The sequence below is a fragment of the Plectropomus leopardus genome, chromosome 20, assembly GCF_008729295.1.
Source record: "Plectropomus leopardus isolate mb chromosome 20, YSFRI_Pleo_2.0, whole genome shotgun sequence".
NCBI lineage: Eukaryota > Metazoa > Chordata > Actinopteri > Perciformes > Serranidae > Plectropomus > Plectropomus leopardus.
Window position 1 is genome coordinate 11,322,566 of NC_056482.1, and position 20,243 is coordinate 11,342,808.

Sequence of the window (20,243 nt, forward strand, 5' to 3'; positions counted from 1 at the left end):
GCGGCCCGGCACATGCCTGCCTGACGGTCGGTAATCCCACAGTCTCAGACTCATGACCCACTTTCCTGGAGGAGCGTGATGGAGCAGCGGCCTCTTACCCAGGAGGAGCCTCCAGACGCAGGGTGGAAGGGTGGAGGAAGCCCCCCCTCCTTCCTCCTCTGTTAAGACAAAGGAAAAGACAGACTCTTGTGAAGACTCCTGCAGGCCAAATAAGAGGTTCAGAAACACTAATACCTCAAGCTGATGCTCTTATCATTCTTTCTTATAAATAATATATCAATTAGTTTCAGGCTTCTTTTATTCCTGATTGCACCTGTTGTGCTTGAGATTCAGTGTAGATACCACAGTACTTAATTTGATGTTCAAAAATGTAATGCTATGCAGGTGATGTTCTGTTCTACAAGATTCAAAACTGAGTCTGTGCAACACAGTGGCAAACATGCACACTTCAGTGGCTTGGCTCTCATGTCAGATGCACTATGATTCTTACTGGGATGCTCCTTAACACTTGATGCTCTTGTCAAATGCAAAGACTCTGCTATTGTTTCCTAAATCTGGAAAATCTGAGCCATTTCCTAATCAAACCACTGAATTAAGCAGAGATCATCCGCTAATACAAAGGAAATGAAAAGAACAGCTTCTTCATTATTGTGTCTTATCCCATGAAAACATACTGACCGACATCATGGCACGAGCCACCAGGCAAATAGGTCAACAAATGATGCATTGATGTATTAGATCATATCACCATCATGCATCTTATTTTTTTATTAACCACCACCTGCCCCTCCTATTCCATTTTTTGTTGTTGAAAACATCTCCCCACGCACACCACAATACATGCAGCTCTTACTTCTCTCTTTATCTTAATCCCTGGCAGACTTTAAGTGTCTGGCATAGGGGCAAAATCCCAAACCGGAGAGGAGCGTGTTTGGAGACCTAATCCCCTTACCCATAGACTCGAGTTGCCCTAAATTCACCTCTCCCAAAGTAGGCCAAGAACAAGGAGCAACAACAGAGAGGCAAGCGGCTTCACGAGGGCTCAGCGTTATCACGCTGCCAGACAGACAGACAAGAGTGACACACAAGTTGGCACATACACACAGACAGATGCATAGACAGATGATGTATAAGCTGGTATACAGTACAGTATGGACAAGATGATATGCAGACACAGATGCTAACCTGAAGGTCATGTACGAACTAGCTTCCATTGTTCCTGTACTGTACAAATGCTAAATAACACTGTCTCCTGCAGCACTTAACTTTAGCCATAGCCTCCTTTCTTATTCTTCTGCAGTCACTTTTTATGTTAAACTTGGCAACTGGAGGAGAAAACAGATCAGCTCCACTCCTGTGTGTTTATTTCTCCTGATTAGGTAATAACTTTCTTTCAGTGTACAGCGGCTTAATGGCAGATAACGGCCTGTATTCAGTATGGCAGGAGGGGCTGAGTATAAGCTGTGAACACAAATCAATAATTTTCAGAATCACATCCCCATATGCTGTTTTCAGCAACCTGTAAGCCCGCACAGATAATACCCTCGGTCAGAAATCTTTGGTGGGGGACATGAAATGCCAACTTAAAAAGGCTTGGTGAAGGTGGTGCATGTCGCTGCCATTTATTTACCGACCGTAGACTGTAGCAGAGGTTACCATCATGATAGGTGTAGCCTAAGCTATTTCATGTAAATGTAAATAAAATGTATGTAAAAATTACATATAATGGTCTCCTCAATGAAAAAAAAATCAATCAATTAATCAGACATCCTACAAGACTTTTATATTAGTGCATATAGCAACTTCTACACCAATTTCTTACTTCTTACTCTACTATTCAAAGCAAAATTTTTGGTGTTAAAATTAAAATTTTCACAATTTGCTCTTTAAAGAATAGGTCCACTTTTTTTTTTCTTTTACCAGTCTTTCATAAAATAAAACTCAAATGGCCATATTTACACTGACACAGGTTAAAGGAAAACTTCAGCATTTTTTGACCAGTACCCTTTTTTTTCCAATACAAATGTGTAAGAGAACAATGTGAGAAAATAGGTTACAGCTTCACACTTATTCCATGCATCATCATTCTCTGACAGGTCAAAAAAAAATCATTGCCCCCACAGGCACACCTTCAGTCTCCTGACTTCCATGGCCCTGCAGCAGCTATTCAGCCTTGGTGCCTATTGGTCCCTCTATCTCTCCCTCCTCGTCCACTCCTCATCCTTATACTAAAAAAAGTCAGTTATCCTATAAACACAAGGACTGTGGATTATGCCTCTCATCACTTGCTTTATAAGCACACTGGGGAGTGTTTTGTAGGGTCAATTTGGTCAGTAAGGACAATTTTATACAAGCATGTGACTAGTGTTTTATGATTCCATGATTTAATTGAATTGTTCTATTTTTTAGTCCGCATGCTTTTAATATTCTTTATTATCTTTTACTTCACCTTTACAGTTTTTCCTTCTTAAGTAAACTCAAAGAAGGCTGAACAACACTGCCACCCTTTGGTCAACAGGAGAAAATCCAGTCATACATGTTGAGTTTACAGGAGCTGGTTGCAGGATTTGCTAGAAATCACACATCTGCATAACATTATGGAAAACTGAGACAAACCGAGTCAACAAAGCTACGCTTCTATGCTAAGGGGATTGTTGGAGGCCGAAGCATTGTCTTGGGGATTGCTGCAAGATAACAGGCATTCAAAGAGGTTTAAGGACAGAGCGGAGAGACTGGAGCTCTAGTTGGATTCTCAGATTTAAAGGCTCATCCATTGCTTTCCCCCCTTACCACTATCCCATGCTTCTCTCCAAGCTCCCATACAAACTGGATTCTGGAGTAGATTAGGTCTGATTTTTTTTCCATCATGCAAATTGTTTTTCTTCTTTCCAGCCGCCTGTCGTCACTTAGTTTTGTTGAGAGATTGCTTTATAATGAGTACCAAACTGCACATAAAATAGCCAGGTTTTAGTGTAGTGTATTACAACTAGACACAGAGGCCTTCTGTCCTGCTTTCAGAAGTTAAAATGCCCAGCTGTTTGATGGGTAATCCTAAGAGAAAAATAACTGTAATAGAAAAGATGCTATTATAATGGATTTATCATGTGTTTATGCTCTTGCATCGAACATTTTTTATCCAGTTATATTATTTAGTTTTTATCCCAATTATCCACTTACTTTTATCAATTTATCTCTTCATTTATTTTCAAATTAAAGGTTTATAATGTTATATATTTTGACACTATAAAGTACAGTAAGCCAATAAAGAACACTATCATAACTAGTAAGGCTAAACCCTTAAGCTGTATACAGTATTGCTGTTGCTCTTACATATTTGACTAAAGTATTACATGTTCTATGTTTTGACGATGCCTGTCTGCTTATTTCTGAACTTGGATGAATGTGATAATCAAAATTATAGTCCTGATATAAACATTAACTCAAGTACTCAAATACATTTACAGGATATGTACTACTATGTTTAACACCCCAAAATTCATTAGAAGTTGACTACATGGGTACATGGTTTTACAAAAATAAAAAAATAAACAAATTAGATGAAATGATAATAATAATAATGATAAAAATAATAACATTAATGACGATAGGAATAATAACGTAGAGTTAACAAGTTTATGAACATGTCTTTAGGTGACCGTAATCCCCACTGATTAAATCAGTGAGGGCACAGATTAAATGTAATCTTCAGACTGCCTCACATGAGAGGTCAAGTAGTCTTTAACAGGCTTAATCTATACATATACATACCATATGATAAAGCCAAGATTTACATATTTAACAGTCTGCGCAGAAGGACATACTTTACACCTCCTGTGTAAAATAAGCTGTATTTGGAACTTCACGTATGGGGCAGACAGAGATGATGTAGTATGTTTTAACAGCACGCAACTTTCATGTTTTGTCTCTGTCTGTTTAACCATGTCTTAGGTGGAAAACTTGGTTTATGTTTATCTCTCACTATTTTTGAAACTGGGGACTTGCTGATATTTACAGTAGTTACAGACCCATTGTGTAACTCATGTGTTTGTTGTCTTAAAAATCTGTTTCTTACTAGTCTGCTTCTCTTTATTTACTTAATGCTAAATTTTAATTTCTTTAAAAAAAAGAAAGGTTTTTAAAGTATGCTGGTATATTGCATTTGCCACACTTCATGGCTGGACCCTTAATTTATTCCTGTTTGTATATAATATAGGCCTGTAACTGTCTGACAAAAGCTGTTTATGTATTTGGACAAAAATCCTAACAAGTTGATCCTGCAAACCAAACCCACTAGTTACTGTCACAGGGATGTTTTCTTAAACCATGTGTCACCCCTCCTACTGTCTTGAAGGCTGACATGGTCAGCCTCATCAGGCAGCTTGCTGACATGGGAGGGTTGTTAGCTTGATTACGCTCATCTGGGCCTTCCTAGCGATATAACCTGGCCCAGGTGTTGACTTGTTTTCTCCTTTCCTCCAGCAGACATCCATCCTGCATTGTTTGTTTTAGTTTGATTGGTCCATTTTCATATGTCTTAGTTTGATAAATTATAATCGTTTTTACTTAATCTCTTGTGTGGACTCCCCCTTGTCACATTCCCTGAGCCAGTTTGTCACATAACTTTAAAATGGCATATGGAGTGAGCTTGCAGAGGGCACGGAATCAGTTTTTTATTTTTCAGTCTTTCACTGAACCCCACACTATCAGGGGGAGCAGACTATCACCATAATCTTGCTAGGAATCTGCCTGGTATCATGATTGAAATCTAAGAAATATGAGTGGAGTATCTGGGGAACAGTTTTTAGGATTAGGGCACAATTCATTTAAAAAAGAAGTTACCAATAGATTGTTGTTATAATTGACTAAAGTCAAGCAAAACACACTTTAAGCAGAGTCCTTATTATTTTGTCCCAACTGCATGTTCCCTGCAGACACACAATTGTGTCGCTAGATAAATTTTCTGTCTATTTTGTGGCTATTATGAACATCGTTAATAGGCAAAGTGCACTATCCCCCTACTTTGTGCATGGGTTTCTTATAAAAGCTGTCTTTAATATTTTTTTTCATTTGCAACAGCAGTCAATAAAAACACATGCTTTTGCAGTTGGAGCTGTGATAAGGATGTTTCCAGTACTACCAGAGTGAGGATTATTTGGTTGCTCAAGGACGTCAGAAGAAAGGAAAATTCACGTCCCTTTCATACATATGTGCTGACTGAAGTTTCTAAGCTGAGAAAACAATACAACCTTTTCAAGAGTACCTAATAGATGCGGGCAGATGGTTTTTGTTTTTCTAAAATGGGCTCCCTCACAAATGAGAAACAAATTTGAGTTGCTCAGTTTAAATCTCAAATCAGCTTACCTCAATCTCATTTTGCTTTTGTTGCTCCTTGTTGTCTGTAATGAGATGCCGCCAGGCACAAGGTCCACCAGATATACGGCTGGAGGATTAAAGCAAATACACAACAAAACGAAGAGACCAAAAACACTTTTTTTAGAGAGAGAGAGATAACAGTAACAATAAGAGTTTGAAGTAGGTGCTTTCAGGAGCTTATTATGCCAAATGTACAAGTGGGGTTTCATTAGAATAAGTGGTTTCCATTGCAATAATATAATAGTAGTCAAAAACAAATACAGTATAGACATATAGTGCTCTGAAGATTAGTGGCTGCTCATTTGTTCTGAACACTTTCTTATAATCCTTAGTTTGTCAAAGCAGGAGCTCTTAATAATAGACATCAGACATAACATTAGGGATTAATTTTGTTGATACATGTACAAAATGATTCTCTAAATATTGTGGCAAAACAATATTATTAATGTTTTCAAAATGTAATCATTAGAAATAGCTTGTCGGTGATGACGAGTACAAAATAAAATAGATAATGGATAATATGAAATTCATTTTGAATGTTACAATGAAAGTGACATTCAAAAATTTAAAAGATGATAGCAGATACACAAGCTCAATTTAATGCAAATTGGTGGTGTGAAAAAAATGCAAATCTTATTTAAAGGCATTATAAGGATTGGGGGGGGATGGGCCTCAACAAAAGCTTAACATTTAAACAAATGCAAAGATTGAATTTTTGCACAGCCACCAAACTGTTTAGTATTTTATTGTCAGGAATTTAACCATTGTAACCATCCTGAGAAGTCGCTGTCACTTGTCTTTGAGATGCTTCGGCATTGAAAACAAATGTTGCTGCTATAGACTTTTCATTCACTGGTGCAATGCTGCTCTCCCATGGTGAACCTAAGGTACTGCAGATAAGATAAGCTAAGCCTTTATTGATTGCCACAGGGGAAATGTAGACGTTGAGGCACGTCAAAGGCAGAAATAAGTACAGATAGATAGAGCTAAATAAAATAAACACAAGAGCAGATAAAAATATAGATAAAAACAACTGTAAGAATAGAAGTAAAAATAGGAACTATACAATTATGCAATTAAAGGCAGAGATTTGAGGTATAAGTGAATAGCGGAAAGTTACGTCTAGTATATTAACACTGTTTAGTGAAACTCAGAGTGATATTGAATTGTTTTAGATATATTTAGATAGAACAATAACAGCAGTATAACTCCTATTGTAAGGGATATAATGTATTTAGCAATTAATATGTGAGTATCTAACTCCATATGGCAATGTAACTGATAATATCTGATTGAAATGAGATAAACAGTTTCAAGAGTGAAAATGAATAATGGGTCGATAATCCCCTATTAATATTCAAGTAACTATAATAAAATGTGTTTGTTCAATGAAAATGTGAATGGAAGCATCACATGTATTTGGTGCATGTTTATAACATATAAATAAATGTGTAAAACAGGATCATGGCAATGACTTTGCTATTTTAAGCCACTGACTGCATATAAACTACATATATATACCTTGTGTTACTGCTGACCATTTTCTAAAGCATTATTTAATGTGGGCAGCAGTTGTTCAGGGAAGGAGAGCCCCAGGCAACTGGCTGTAAATCTACCTGATGAGCAACTTCTCTGGCTTATACAGTATGATGACATAACAACAGAGAGGTAACAGGATTTCATTTCTGTGGCAGCACAGGCATAACTAATGAGACAGAAGGATGGACCTAAATGGACCTGAAGTAGCACTATGGACCTCGAGAAGTCTCTGCAAAGCTGATAATAATAATAATGTCATAGATCTAATAATGTGGTGTGACATAAATCTGAATGTCAAGGAGCAAGTCAATGAGACGCATATGCAGAGAGCTGGAGGCATTATGAGAAAGTTCAGGGCTGTCAGGCAAGCTCAAAGTTGCTGTGCTTGCAGTTTGGGATGAATGACTTCACTAATGTGGCTGATGACAGCAGCTGTATAGCTCTAAACTGATAATATATTAAAGGTGGTATATTGAGAAGTGCCGGTCAGCATATTCATTTCACGGGGCTTTAATGCTGCACTGTTGTATTTAACTGTTTTCCAGTCATTTTTCCTACATGGGTTAAGGTCGCAGTTGAAGTACGACATGCAAAGAAGGCCTAGTCGAGATACACTTCTCCTCTACTATATCCTCTCCAACATTAAGAAGGGGCCTTGAGAATAGACTTGTATCTCTTTTGTGTGTTACATAGTCAGCCCTCAGGTAATATATAGCTTGAGTGAACTGAGAGAAGTTTGCCTAAAAGTCAGGGGTTGGGAAGGTGAACTCTTACAGATCACAAAAAAATAACAGTGTAAAGTGGATGAAAGATGCTTAGAGCTACAAACTGGTTGTATGGTTCTTAGTGGGATTAGCAGTGCCAGTGACATGTTCACATTTGTTTAAAGGTTCTCAAAAGGCACTCTCAATCAGTTTCTTATGAGCAATGGGATCTGACAAAATCACACATTTCCTGCCAAAGTTAGGATGCTTTGGATTACTTAATTTATCATTTGGAGCGTATAATACACTTGAAGAAAAACAATGTATTTTTTTTCACAAATTCAAAGATTTGAAGAAGTATAAGGAAATGCTTTTATTGTGCACTGTGGGTGTATATATATATTCAATTAAAAAAATGGTATCAATAAAAACAATTAAAGAGTAACAAACACCCCCCTGAAAAGCCTCTTTGTTGCTGACCTGCAGCAGCTTGACCTCTCACCCTGCTGCTGAGGCGCTCAGGTGTACTCAAGGGCCCCGTGACGTCACTGCTGAGGTGAATACAGGTGAAAGGAAGCTCACTTCTGACCACACACAACCAAATCCATCTGTGCCACTGTCTGAGCTAAAGTGATCCACGGGTTACTCTTTAAAGAGAGGACCAAACTTGAAACATTTTGCAGAGGAGAAAACAACAACAAAACAAAGTAAAAATAAAACACCTGTAACATGTCAGTGCATGGTTCGTGTTTTTACACATGTGAAACACACACAGTGTGCTCCAGCCAGCACTTTCAACGCATAATCGACTCCCCGGCCTGTGACGTCATTTAGGGGGAGGGACTGTGTGTTTTTATGGTTTATTTGCACAATACCTCACTTCCTCAGCAGCTGCCATTGCTGTCTGTGGTGAATGAAGGAAAGAGGGGAGGGAAAGAGACAGAGACAGTGGTGAAGAACGAGAGAAAAAAGAGGGGAGGGAGGCGGAACGACAGAAAGAAGAGAAGGGTAGCAGCCTCTGGAGGAAATAATAGTGAGGGGGGGCCTCATAGCGGAAGAGAGCGAGCTAGGAGGCAGATTAGCAGCGGCTCTATGGCTCAGTCGGCTGCTAACGGTGTGGACCAGGATCTGGCCAGCAAGAGGCTGCACTCAAGGTAGGACTCTGGGGGGGGGTACACCGGCAAACAGAGGGGGGTCAGCTTTGTGGTCTGTCCTTGAACGTGAGTCAGGAGAAAAGAGACAAGAGGGAGCGGCTGAAAGGGAGAATAACAAAGGCTGCCAGCTCACGGCTTCGCTTTCTGAGGAGGAGCCAGGCAGGCGGAACTTGACCAGCCAGCTTTCACTGATTTAAAGCTTAAGACCCAGCCACAGCTGCAGCCAGAGCCCGTTTCCAAGCCTCATTCCTGGCTCGGGTCAGTGAGCTGCTGTGGCTGGAATGTGCAGACTGAGAGGAGCCTCAGAAGATGTGGACGGTGTAGGGATGTAGACAGGAGTGTGTTTGTCCAGGTTGGACACATTGACAGCACACATGGCTTTGGTTTGCCATGTGGGTGCAATATCACAACATATGTGCAAAGTCAGGAGACCACATGGATGAAGCAGAGGTGCACTGTGATGGAGTGTGTGGGGAGATACATTTGTTTACTGTCAAAAATGTTACCTGTTTTACCCCGTATTTGCATTTTTGGTGTGTGTGGTGACCATGTTCCAACTCATATTGCAAGTTTTAGCTTTTGTATTTTCTTGCTTCAGTGCTGTCTGCTGTGTCATAAAACAGATTTAGTCCCAATTGCATAGCATTAATAGCAGGGGTGGGAATCACCAGACTCCCCATGATAAACGATTTTATCACGAAGTCACATTAAAAAATGATTGGTATAATTTTAAACGTGTTGGGATGTTCAGAGTATTGCCATAACATAGGCTTTATTGTGTGATTTATATTCGTTTTTCAACTGCAAATAATGTCTCAGAAGAAAACTTTTATAACATATGTTTTATCTTTTAAGATACACTTTTCAGTCTGTTCATCTCACTTCAAGCTTTTTTTAATGTGGTAGCACATATCTATTGGACTATAAAAACAATGGCCTTAATTATTCTACTAGACTATTAAGAGTTACATTTGTTTTTGTAATATTAACAATTGATATAATAACAAAATCAATACTTGGCATCAGTGTGTCTATATGGTCTTACTGTGGTGTATTGACCCTCCCCCCCACCTTTAATCAGTAGTTAGGTAATAATTCACTCTGCGGTTATTCAGTTTTGACAAAACATACTGGGGCTGCAGCTATTATTATTTTCATTATCAGTATTATCTCAATTAACTGACACACTAATTTGCCCGTAAACTGTGAAAAATGTGAAAAATACCTATGGTTAAAAAAAATTGTTTTATCTAACCAAGAGTCCAGTGACCAAAGATATCAGTTTACTATCTGATATTACCAAAAAAGCAGCAAATCATCACTTTTGAGAAGCTGAGAGCACATGATGTTTGTGCAAAAAAGTTGCTAATACATTTTCTCTAAGTCAGCTAATCCATTGGTTCCCAAACTATGGCACATGCAGCAATGGTGATACACAAACTTCTTTTAATGGTACGCACAGGAAAATACCAAAACATTTTGAATGAAAATACTTTATCTATCCCAGCAGGCCACCATTGTCATTATTTACGTCTTCCAACATCTTCCAAATGTCTCATGCCAACATCGTCTCTGTAGAATGAGGACATTTAGTCATAAGATAAGAAGACCAAAGCCCAACATCTGCAAAACGTCATAATATTAACGTCCACAAAATATACATTCTGACATTATTTAACATTTGCCATCAACATGAATTTCATTCCAACCAAATTTAACATCTGTCCAACATAAGAGTCCAATGTCTTACTGACGTCATATTGGTGTCTGGTGCCAGCTGGGTTGAAATACCTGAAATCTAACTTAGTTTTGCCTTTCCTGTTATTTTTTATTTCAACATCAGCCTGCTACATCTTCATGTTCTTAAACATAGCAAGCACCTAAGTTTGTGATTAGTCCCAAGCCAAACTGTGAGGGCAATATAGTAAGTGGAGGTAAATTAATGGTTTAAAAATTCTGCACTTATGGCTCCCAGTGGGAACCATTAGAAAGAGAAGTGCAGATCAGGAGAAGAATATTTCGAGCAGCACTGTTGAAACTGAATTAAACGACACTTAACTAAGTTTAAGCGCCACTTCTAGTACTTCCCCTCTCTGCATGGTTGTCACTGACAACAATAAATGATCTTGCTCAGTTTATCTATTTCTTTGTCTCGGTGTCAAGTCATATCTTCGACAGACTCGATCAGATTTGTGCTAAAACTTGTGAAAATGACGTGTCTCTGTTATATAGTTTGACATTTTGGAAATTGCTAATCATCATAACACTGATTACACTGTATTAGTCTGCCTCCACGTCTTTGTTTGATGTTCCACCCACGGGTTATGCAGAAACTTACCAAAGGAGTGGTGATCAGAGGGGAGTGCTGCAAGTCTTGTCAAGGTAATATTGTGTAATGTACTTTTAGGAAGCACATTTCCTGCTTTGAACATTACATTGCAGTGTCTGTGACACAGAGCAGATGCCTGGGAATGTTAATAACTTCAGAGTTGTGGAGTGACATTTGTTGAGTCTGCAAGGTTGTCCATGTACCCGACACACACACACACACACACACACACACACAGACTGAAACACACATGATCATATAGCCAGGTCTACCCTCAGTGATCGCTTGCTCTCTCTATTTTACAAACAGATTAAGTCAATACATGACCTTTTTACAATGAGGGCTGTGGATATGTCTGTGTATGTATGTGCTTGTGTGTGCTTTTTTGTCTGTAGCTGCTAATGAAACACAGTTAGGACACAAAAACATATTATATGTGGGATGTTTGTCAACAAACATATCCTGTAAAATGATTTTGGTTTGTTAGACTTTTGGTTCTAGACACTAATTCTTTTTTGTTGGATATTAAAATTAAACAGACACTTTTTTATGTCCACAGGCAATTAATGTCTGTGGATAGTAGTATTCCAAAGCTCATATGTCTACTTACATTAGATAACTGATTCTGTTAAATTAGACGGTAATCTGTGGACTAAAAACTTTGACTTTATTCTTCATTTGACCTCTGTTCTGACTGTCAGTATTGTAGTAAAGTTGTAGGGTTGGCTTTTGGTGGTTTCACAACATTTCTACACAATAAGATTTCTAATAAATAATCGTCAGCAATGTGGATATTATAACTAAGTGACGGAAAATCAGCTAGACCAGTCTCGTAGGTTCAGATGACTATAGCACTTTACTGTAATGGAGCCTTTGAAACCAGAAAGAGACAACACTTATGATCCAAAATCTAAGACGATATCTAGTTGGATAACAAAAGGGATATAATATGGATCGCCATCTAGTCTTCACTTAGCCGTACAATTGGCTACAGAACGGAACAATTTTCAATCGGAGAGCGTTGTCCTTAAACATCAACTCATTGTGAAAGGATAAATGCTTGACATTGGAAATGGACGTGCCATTCAGTCATGTTCCTCACAGAAACCAGAGATCATAGGAATTACTGCCTATGTTATGAGATTACAACTATTCTTCCCTAAATGTCTTATGTTCTTTCAGTGTTTTCCAGGGCCAAAGTACACGAAACCGCCCCGTTAACATTGCTACTGACAAAACAGGGTTAAGACAAACTGAATCAAGGAGAAAAAAAAATCAATTTTACTAGAGAATCAGACAAAAGAAGAAAGAAGGAGACAGCTCGGCTCTAACTGAAAGAGACATGCGCTGCAAGAGGAAAAAACATTCCTAGAGAGTTTCTCTTTGGTTTCCCTGACAACTAGCCGTGGCACTCTGTAATTATGGCTGGATTACTACTCCGAGCACAGAGTTTCTTAGCTAAGCCAAGAATAATCGGGACAGTAATGTAGAACCCTGAATATAGAATAGGAATCCATGAATATAGGAAGAGCTCCAAGAAAAAACATGAAATGAAAATTTGCTTATTTTTATTAAGAAATACATTTCTATGAAATTACATGATGAGGATTTAATCCTGTCAAATTTCATATTCAGGTTGTGGCTATATCTTGGAACTATTGAAAACTGTGCTATTTAGTAAACGTGACGTACCTTTAATGTGCATATTGGACTTAGGACTATGAGACTTCATAAGATTTTTATTCATATAAAATATAATGCAGTAGGTGATGCACAGTATGCAGCAGGTGTAAATCGCAGTATTTATTTACAACTACTTATTGGGGGTGTAAATCACAAATTTCTTCACCAAATAGCGTTAAATCCTCTCTTTGGACAACATTATAATATTTGCTGATTTCAGAAGGTCTGCCACGATACAATTTCGATTCAGTGAGCAATATAAGATAATATCAGTAAATGTCCTCATTGTGTTTTTCATGGCTGCTCAGCATTGTCTGACTGGTGCTAGTGCGCTTGCACCATTTAAATGTTTATGGGAGGTGTGCTTTGATGGAAATTGTGACTCAGACGTGCCACGGAAATTTCAAAAATAATGGCGTATTTTAAAGATGATATTCATCAAAGTTTTCACTGTTCATCAATAATATTGGATCGTTGATCGACAAGACTGATGTGCCGTTAAACCCTAACCATTTAGTTTGTAAAACTTACATCTAAGGGTGTAAATAATGATTATTTTTATTATCTAATAATCTGCTGCTTTTCATTGACTGGTCTGTCCATTTCTTAAATCAAAACTTCCTAAAGTCTAAAGTGCCAGTTTCAAATTTCTTGTTTTGTTTGACTAACAGTTCAAAGCTCAGAGATATTAAGTTTACAACGATGTAAAGAAGAGTAGGGCTGCAACTAACAATATTATTCATGACTGATTAACCGGTCAATTATGTTCACCATTTATCAATAATGATTTTGTCTAATGATGTCTGAAATTAGGGAACTGCCTGTCAAATGTACCACCCCCCAAGGTGATATATTTTAATATCTTGTTCAACCAACAGTACAAAACCCAAAGATATTCACTTTACTACATGACAAAGATGATCATGCTGTTTCCCACAGAAAGAACAACACATGTCATAGTTCAGCTTACACACAAACCTCACTTTTACCCCCCCAACTTACTCCCTGAAACCTGTCCAATATGGTACATGTACTTTGTGCCGCCATGGTAACGGCACTGGGAGACTGTCTCTCTCAGACCACAGGCAGGCTATTATGGGATGAGTGTCTCCCAAACAGACCAATTAGAGTGGTAATCAGAGGAGGGAATAGCAGACTGTACTGCGCAGATCCATTCCCACTCCAACCACAAAGATGACAAGAATGTCACTTTGTGAAAATCCTCGCGTGGTGAATAATCCTTTTTGTCTTTGTCTTCTTGTTGCTTTGTTTTGCCTTTCTTTATATGTCCATAAATGCCTTCCTCTTAGTCATGGTCTCTTTTTCTTTTACCCCTTTTTCTGTCTGCCAGTTAGCCCTCAAGCTAGCTCTCACACAGCACTTTTAGTTAACTGACTTTGATCAAAATTATGCTATATAGCCCTTTAACTTTACAACTGTATAGCTGTAAGTTTTTAACCGCGTGGCCTAACATTCTTATGGCTACACCCTTTTTCCACAATCTGTTTTACAATTCAGGGTTTTACAACTTGGTTGTGGTTCATAGAGGCCCCTGCACCATCTGCTGCCGGACTCAGTATACTTATGTCTTCCTGCTCATCTTTAACTTTCCTCTATAACAGCATCTCTGGTTCAGCTTCCTCTGTCCTTATCATGCTTCCATGACGACACTGCACTGATGTCCTTGCAATATCCTTGGTTGGATAGATGCAAGGTTTCAATAGTTGCGTTTCCAGCAAAAGCTTTCAGTATAGTACCTTTGGAACTAAAAGCAACACTTATGAACTGGTATCTAGACCTGTTATCTGTTTAGTGTTTCCACCGCATGTGGCTGGGGGTGCTGTCACCTGCTGCTCCATCCAGCAGCACTTGCTGTACTTCCTTGTTTACTGCTGATACAAGTCAAGTTCACAGAGTGGATATGCATGGCAATATTTTCATAATGAAAAATAGCAGGCTGGATGTGATGTGTGAGTCTCTTTCTAGGGGATATTTATAAATAGCGTGTTTGTGCATTGACTCCTTGTCAGGCAAGAGCAGTTGTTTAGTGCTGCCCGAGCACACAGGAACGATGCTACGACACGTTTTTTTCCCTAATAATCAGGTCATAATTAATATACATTTTTAAACGCTTGAAAATCCACTCATCTCTAAAAGTATATGTCATCCAAGAGAGACAATAAAATAAATAAATGAACAGCAGATAGAGTGGTGAAGGTTGTCATGTTGAAATTTAAGATGTATTTAAGGATTCATGTTATCATCTCATGTATTGAATAACATCACAAGTAATTGTTCCACCTTAAAAGTTACCAGCGGTCTGCCCAGTGAATTAATTTTTTCTCAGTCTACAGTTGGTGCTAGAGGCTGTAAAACATCCTTTCATTACATAGCTGTAGTTTACTAATGTATGAAAAACTTGTCACGGTATGAACGATGATGAAACCAACCTTATGTCCTTGCCAATCATGGAAATTCTCCTCATTTGTTTTTACCTCCATGCTTTTGTCAGACTGTGCTGATTGTATGAGATGGAAATGAGACAAAGGAAAGCAGCATCCTTTTTGCCTCTGTTACTGTCTGTTAACCTCCTGAGGACATGCTCAATCCCTGACTGCAGCATCAGAAACAGTTGAGAGTTTCTCAGGGCTTATACTACTGGACATGCCAGAGTCTTTAGCTGATTGGTTACTACATTTGGTGTCCCCTGCATCATGGATATGATCACTCAATTCTAAACATTCTCTCTGTAATCTTTTGTAACTGCATTGACCTTGTACCTTTTATCCTTCTGGCTACTGTTATCAGCGCCAGCTCCACTTTCCTGTTTGCACTGAAGAGTAGCCTTGGTTCAATTCTCAACTGTGTGGGCCCTCTTTTGATGACTTGTTCAGATCTGGTAACTTTGAATATCAACATTTTTGGCCTTTTTCCCACTAAGGGATTTTAGTACTGGAGGGTTTCCCTCACTGCTACAGAAGTAATTGTTGCTGCTTTAAGTCTGTTGTATTTTACGCCAAGGATATGACCTTGCACATTTTAAAGGACTGTTATCTGCAGTGGTTACCATTTCCTTTCAACAGTGGCTTTGGTCTGTTATTGCCAGCCCATCTAAAAAATGTGAAAAAAAAAGTTTTCTACTTTCACCCTTGGGCTTGGGTCTGTTGCTCCAGCAACAGCCATATTCATGCCTTATAACTTATGAGCAAGGAAGACAGGTTGTTTAACCTTTGAATGAAGAGGCTGAATGGTTCAGACGGCCTCCTCTTGGCCACTTGTAATTCAGTGGCTCCAGTTGTAGTTTCATCTGTTTTAAATGTTTGTTTTTGTAAGGTTGTCAGACAAAGCTATGCAAAACCAGACTGATAATATACCATTACAAGATACAAGAAAGTTATTGGTTTTAGTCATGGGTAGGATAATTGATCAATCGATCTGATCGCAGCTGATCCGTTCAGATTAACAGAGAGGAGCAGCTGCTGCAGAGGTGAGTGGATTGAAACTTTTAATCTCAGCTCAATCAAGGATTAAGTTACACTATCACTGTGCCTGATGTTCTTTTGCTCAATCTGTGTCCAGAGTACAACCAGAGTCCAAGAGTGCATCGAATATCAGAATGACATATATAGTATTTTAATAGCACTCCTATTGATGGTCCAGCTCAAAATATAGAAAATCGATATGTGGCGGCGGATGTTTTAATCGTGGTGGGCTGCCACAAACAAAAGAATGTGTGGGTAACCATGAAAGTTTAGATGTTTAATAACAGACATTTCTTTCTGGTTACATGATTCAACAGCAGTTTTTCAAATCATTCTTTCTTTCAGAAAGTTTTCTACAGAATATGTGCTGATATACCACAACATTTATAAGGTTTTTTCACGCACTGCTAGAGAGGGATTTAAGCCATCTGTTGGACACTGCCATTTTGAGTTACACCCAAGGTCGAACGATTCTTTTTTTTTTTTTTTGCCTGCAGAAATGGCCTCTGTTCTTGAGAGGTTAGCTTTGGTTTCAGGGCCTTGGTAGTGTGCGTACTGGCACACTGTCATGACTTGGTAGTATACCTGATTAAAAAAAATATAAGGAACTGTGATGACTGTATACTAGATATTCTGTGCTTCCTGGTCAAAGTTGTGTGTGAGGCATTCATGAATAGAATGTGTAGCTTCTTTCTGGCAACATCCATTTTTGAATCACTGTCTGTTGTCATGGCTACATTTTTGTGTGCATTTCTCGTTCTCTGGTAGTTCATCACAAGATCACTAGTTTTGCTGATATTGAGCTTCAGGGGATTGTCATTGCACCATGTGATCAAACTCCGTATCAGTCCTTCGTAAAATAATCTGTAAGTAATGACAGCATGTTCTCAAAGGAACATTATTTATTCCATACTGTATGATAGCATATTAGGGTCGTTGTAGGTGAAGAAAATAAAAATAGTGCTGGGGGAGGGTGTGTTACAATATGAGAATAAACTGCATATGTTGAGCATTTGTTTTTAAATTTGACCTACAATGGCCCTAATGTGTTATTGCAAAAAATTAATAACTTCAATTTTAAAAAAAACCCAAACAAACAAAAAAAACAACCCTTTTATCAAATTCATTCAAGTCTTTACTGCATAGTCATGCATTGAGTCAGGACAGACATGGACGTTAACTGCAACTTGACTGGTTGGTGGAGGCAAACCACCACAAGGCAGTAATTCTAGTTTTCACACATAGTATGTACTAGTCAATGTGTCCAGATTTTGATGGCATACCACTCTAGTTAAATAGACCTTTTTCCTGTCAGGTATTTATATTTCAGCATGAAACACACAGGTTAATAATATGAATCGTGGTTATTGGTATAAAGGTGTCCCAGTTGAAGAACTTACTGAGTACCTAAATGGAACTGAGCCATTGTTAATGTTATTAGTTACCTCTGGCAAGGTTATATGAGGTTTCCGTGGCCTTGTACTGTGTCAACACGGGACTAGTGCTCCGTGTGTGTGCACACAGGATGCAGTCAGGTACAACATTGAGTGTAGGTCAGCTGCAATTTGGCAGTGTAAAATTATGCTTAAGGTTGCATTTACTTGCATTTAGCATGGGTGAAAGTATTCAAGCAATTTAGGCAATTAAGAAATTGCTTGCAGTATGTAGCTGTTAATTAGAATTTTTATTATTTAGAAGTAAAAAAAAATGCTAATGTAGTAGTTGCTACTTTGATTGTTGTATAAGGAGTAAGAATCAAAATACAGCATCTGGAGATTTTTTTAGCAAAAAAACAGAAAATGTAACGCTTGTATATTTTTAGTGAAAGTAATTGAAAATGTATGCACTCACAGTCTTGATATATTTATAGGTCCCTTTACCTTACCTCCCCTTTACACACAGTCTTATTTGTCTTGGCTGGTGATCTAATAACGTTTCTGCCTGTGTCAGCAGATAGTTGGATTAGTCTTAGCCAATCAGTGCGCTGTGTGGTGTCTACCAACAAGGTGCAGGTCACTGGATTAGCAATTGTCTTCTGTCTCTCTCTCTTTGTCATCCCTCCTCTTTGTCTGTCACTGGGGCGGTGATCAAGCTTAGGAGTACTGCACTCACTTCTCGTCACTGATCGTACCCCTGATCTCAACCAAATTGTTCTTTACGTTGCGCACTCCCTCTTTAAAAGCGTGGCTTGTAATGGCACAGTAGAACTATGAATCTTGCCATCACAACTGAGGACAGGTTGAAGAGGATGAAAAGAGAGGACACATTTCTTTTGTGGATTGTAAGAGCTGAATGACCTGAATGAGCCAAGGCAACTCAACTTCTTGATTAGTGAAACGTGCTGGCTGTAGCCCAGTTGTAAATCAGCATGCTTTTGCTAATGAATACTAAATGTAAGTGGAAATTCTCTTTCGTGGAATTTTCTACAGTCACCTCCTGACTGGTTCGGCTATGGGAGTAGAGAGTTCATCGTGGAGTTTCTGGAACGTTCTTGAGGACTTGAAAAGCAGATGTGATTCTTGGCTGGTCCAGGACTGAGTGTAGAAATTCCATTTGGATTGCATTCAGGTTTTCTGCAACATTGCTGACATTTTGGAGTATTTGGAGCAATTGAGTGGACAATATGGACTGTAAAAGAGAGAAACTACTAGCTGGAAATTTCATCTCAAATAGCTGAACAGCTGTTATCACTAAGCTTGTCTTGTTAACCCTTGCCCTCATGGCATCTGAGCCTTGTCCTTTGACTGGAGCAGAGAAAGCTGTATGTAGACTGGTCCACTGTGGACCCCGACCCCAAGCTATGCTAAGGCCATTACACTTGGAGCTGCAGGTGTATGTGGAAAAAACACGAACCAAGCAAAAACACAGGTACTGCTTGAACATTCAAAGAACCATTTCTGTGGTGATTTTTGTTGCTTGAGAAGCAAGGTTTTGCAAGCCAAATAACAGATGTTGAGAACACTGATTGTAGATCAGGATAAGTTGAGAAATTTTAACCAGAAGATCACATTGGGAAGGTGTTTGGTAGGGATATCCAATATAGAGAAAATCAAACTAACCCTATTCTGCAGAATACTGCATCTCACCCTTTTACAATGTTTTTGACCAAATACCTTGATCTCGATATTGCATTGATATTGTAGGGCTGGCTACTGGTGCTTTCACGAAATATTTACACATTAAGATTTTTAAACATGACTCAATGTTTAAAGGTAAATAATAGAGCATCTTGAACATTTTGGCACACAAAACGTACAATGTTACAATATCCAATATCTAAAACAATATCTAGTCTTACACCAGGATAACAATATAATGTTGATATAGTGTCCAGCCCTGATTTTTGGCAAGCAGAAAAACCAAGGAGACATTTGTATCTTCATTTTCCTTTGACAAGGCGTACAAAATATAAACAGGCTTGCACTGAGTAAATTGTGCTTAATTAAATCCAAGACAAGGAATCAAAATAGTAGTTTAGAGCATGTGAAATTCCCATGACATTTTTATTGCTGGTGGATTGCAACTTGACATTATGAAGAAAAGGAGAACAGGCAGATTAAATAACATTATAAAAATGAGATGGGGTCTGGACAAGTGTAAAAAGAGAGTACACCCATGAAACAAAAAAATACTTTGATTCTTCTACTAAAGCTGGAGGTGAAACTCTATATGGTCTCTTTGCCATACTTTTAAAAAAGATTAAATTTGAGGATAATCCTTGCTTAAGTCTACATTCTAGTACCTTATCTAGAATTTAGAGCTGCACCAAATCTGCTGGTCTTTGGTTTATCCTGGATTATACAAGGAATCTGGGGTGTATACTTTCTGGATACGACTCACTGACAAGGCCTTGTTGTGAATTATGTGACTTAGTGCTGTGTGTGGGAAATATGGTAGCACACTTGCCTGTCTTTTGACCACACAGACACTCACTTTCAGCTTGAGAATATTTTGATTATTTTATCTTTTGAAATTCCTC

At 38.4% G+C, this 20,243-nt stretch overlaps 1 protein-coding gene across 1 annotated transcript in view; it reads left to right on the plus strand.

The window, feature by feature from the left end:
* Positions 1 to 8,517: 8,517 nt before the first annotated feature.
* gpsm1b (G protein signaling modulator 1b) overlaps positions 8,518 to 20,243 on the plus strand; it is a 33,632-nt gene continuing 21,906 nt past the window's right edge. Inside the window, exon 1 of the mRNA XM_042509341.1 lies at positions 8,518 to 8,770. Coding sequence (XP_042365275.1) covers positions 8,709 to 8,770 — 62 coding nt within the window. The 5' untranslated portion in view covers positions 8,518 to 8,708. The remainder of the gene's footprint in view (positions 8,771 to 20,243) is intronic.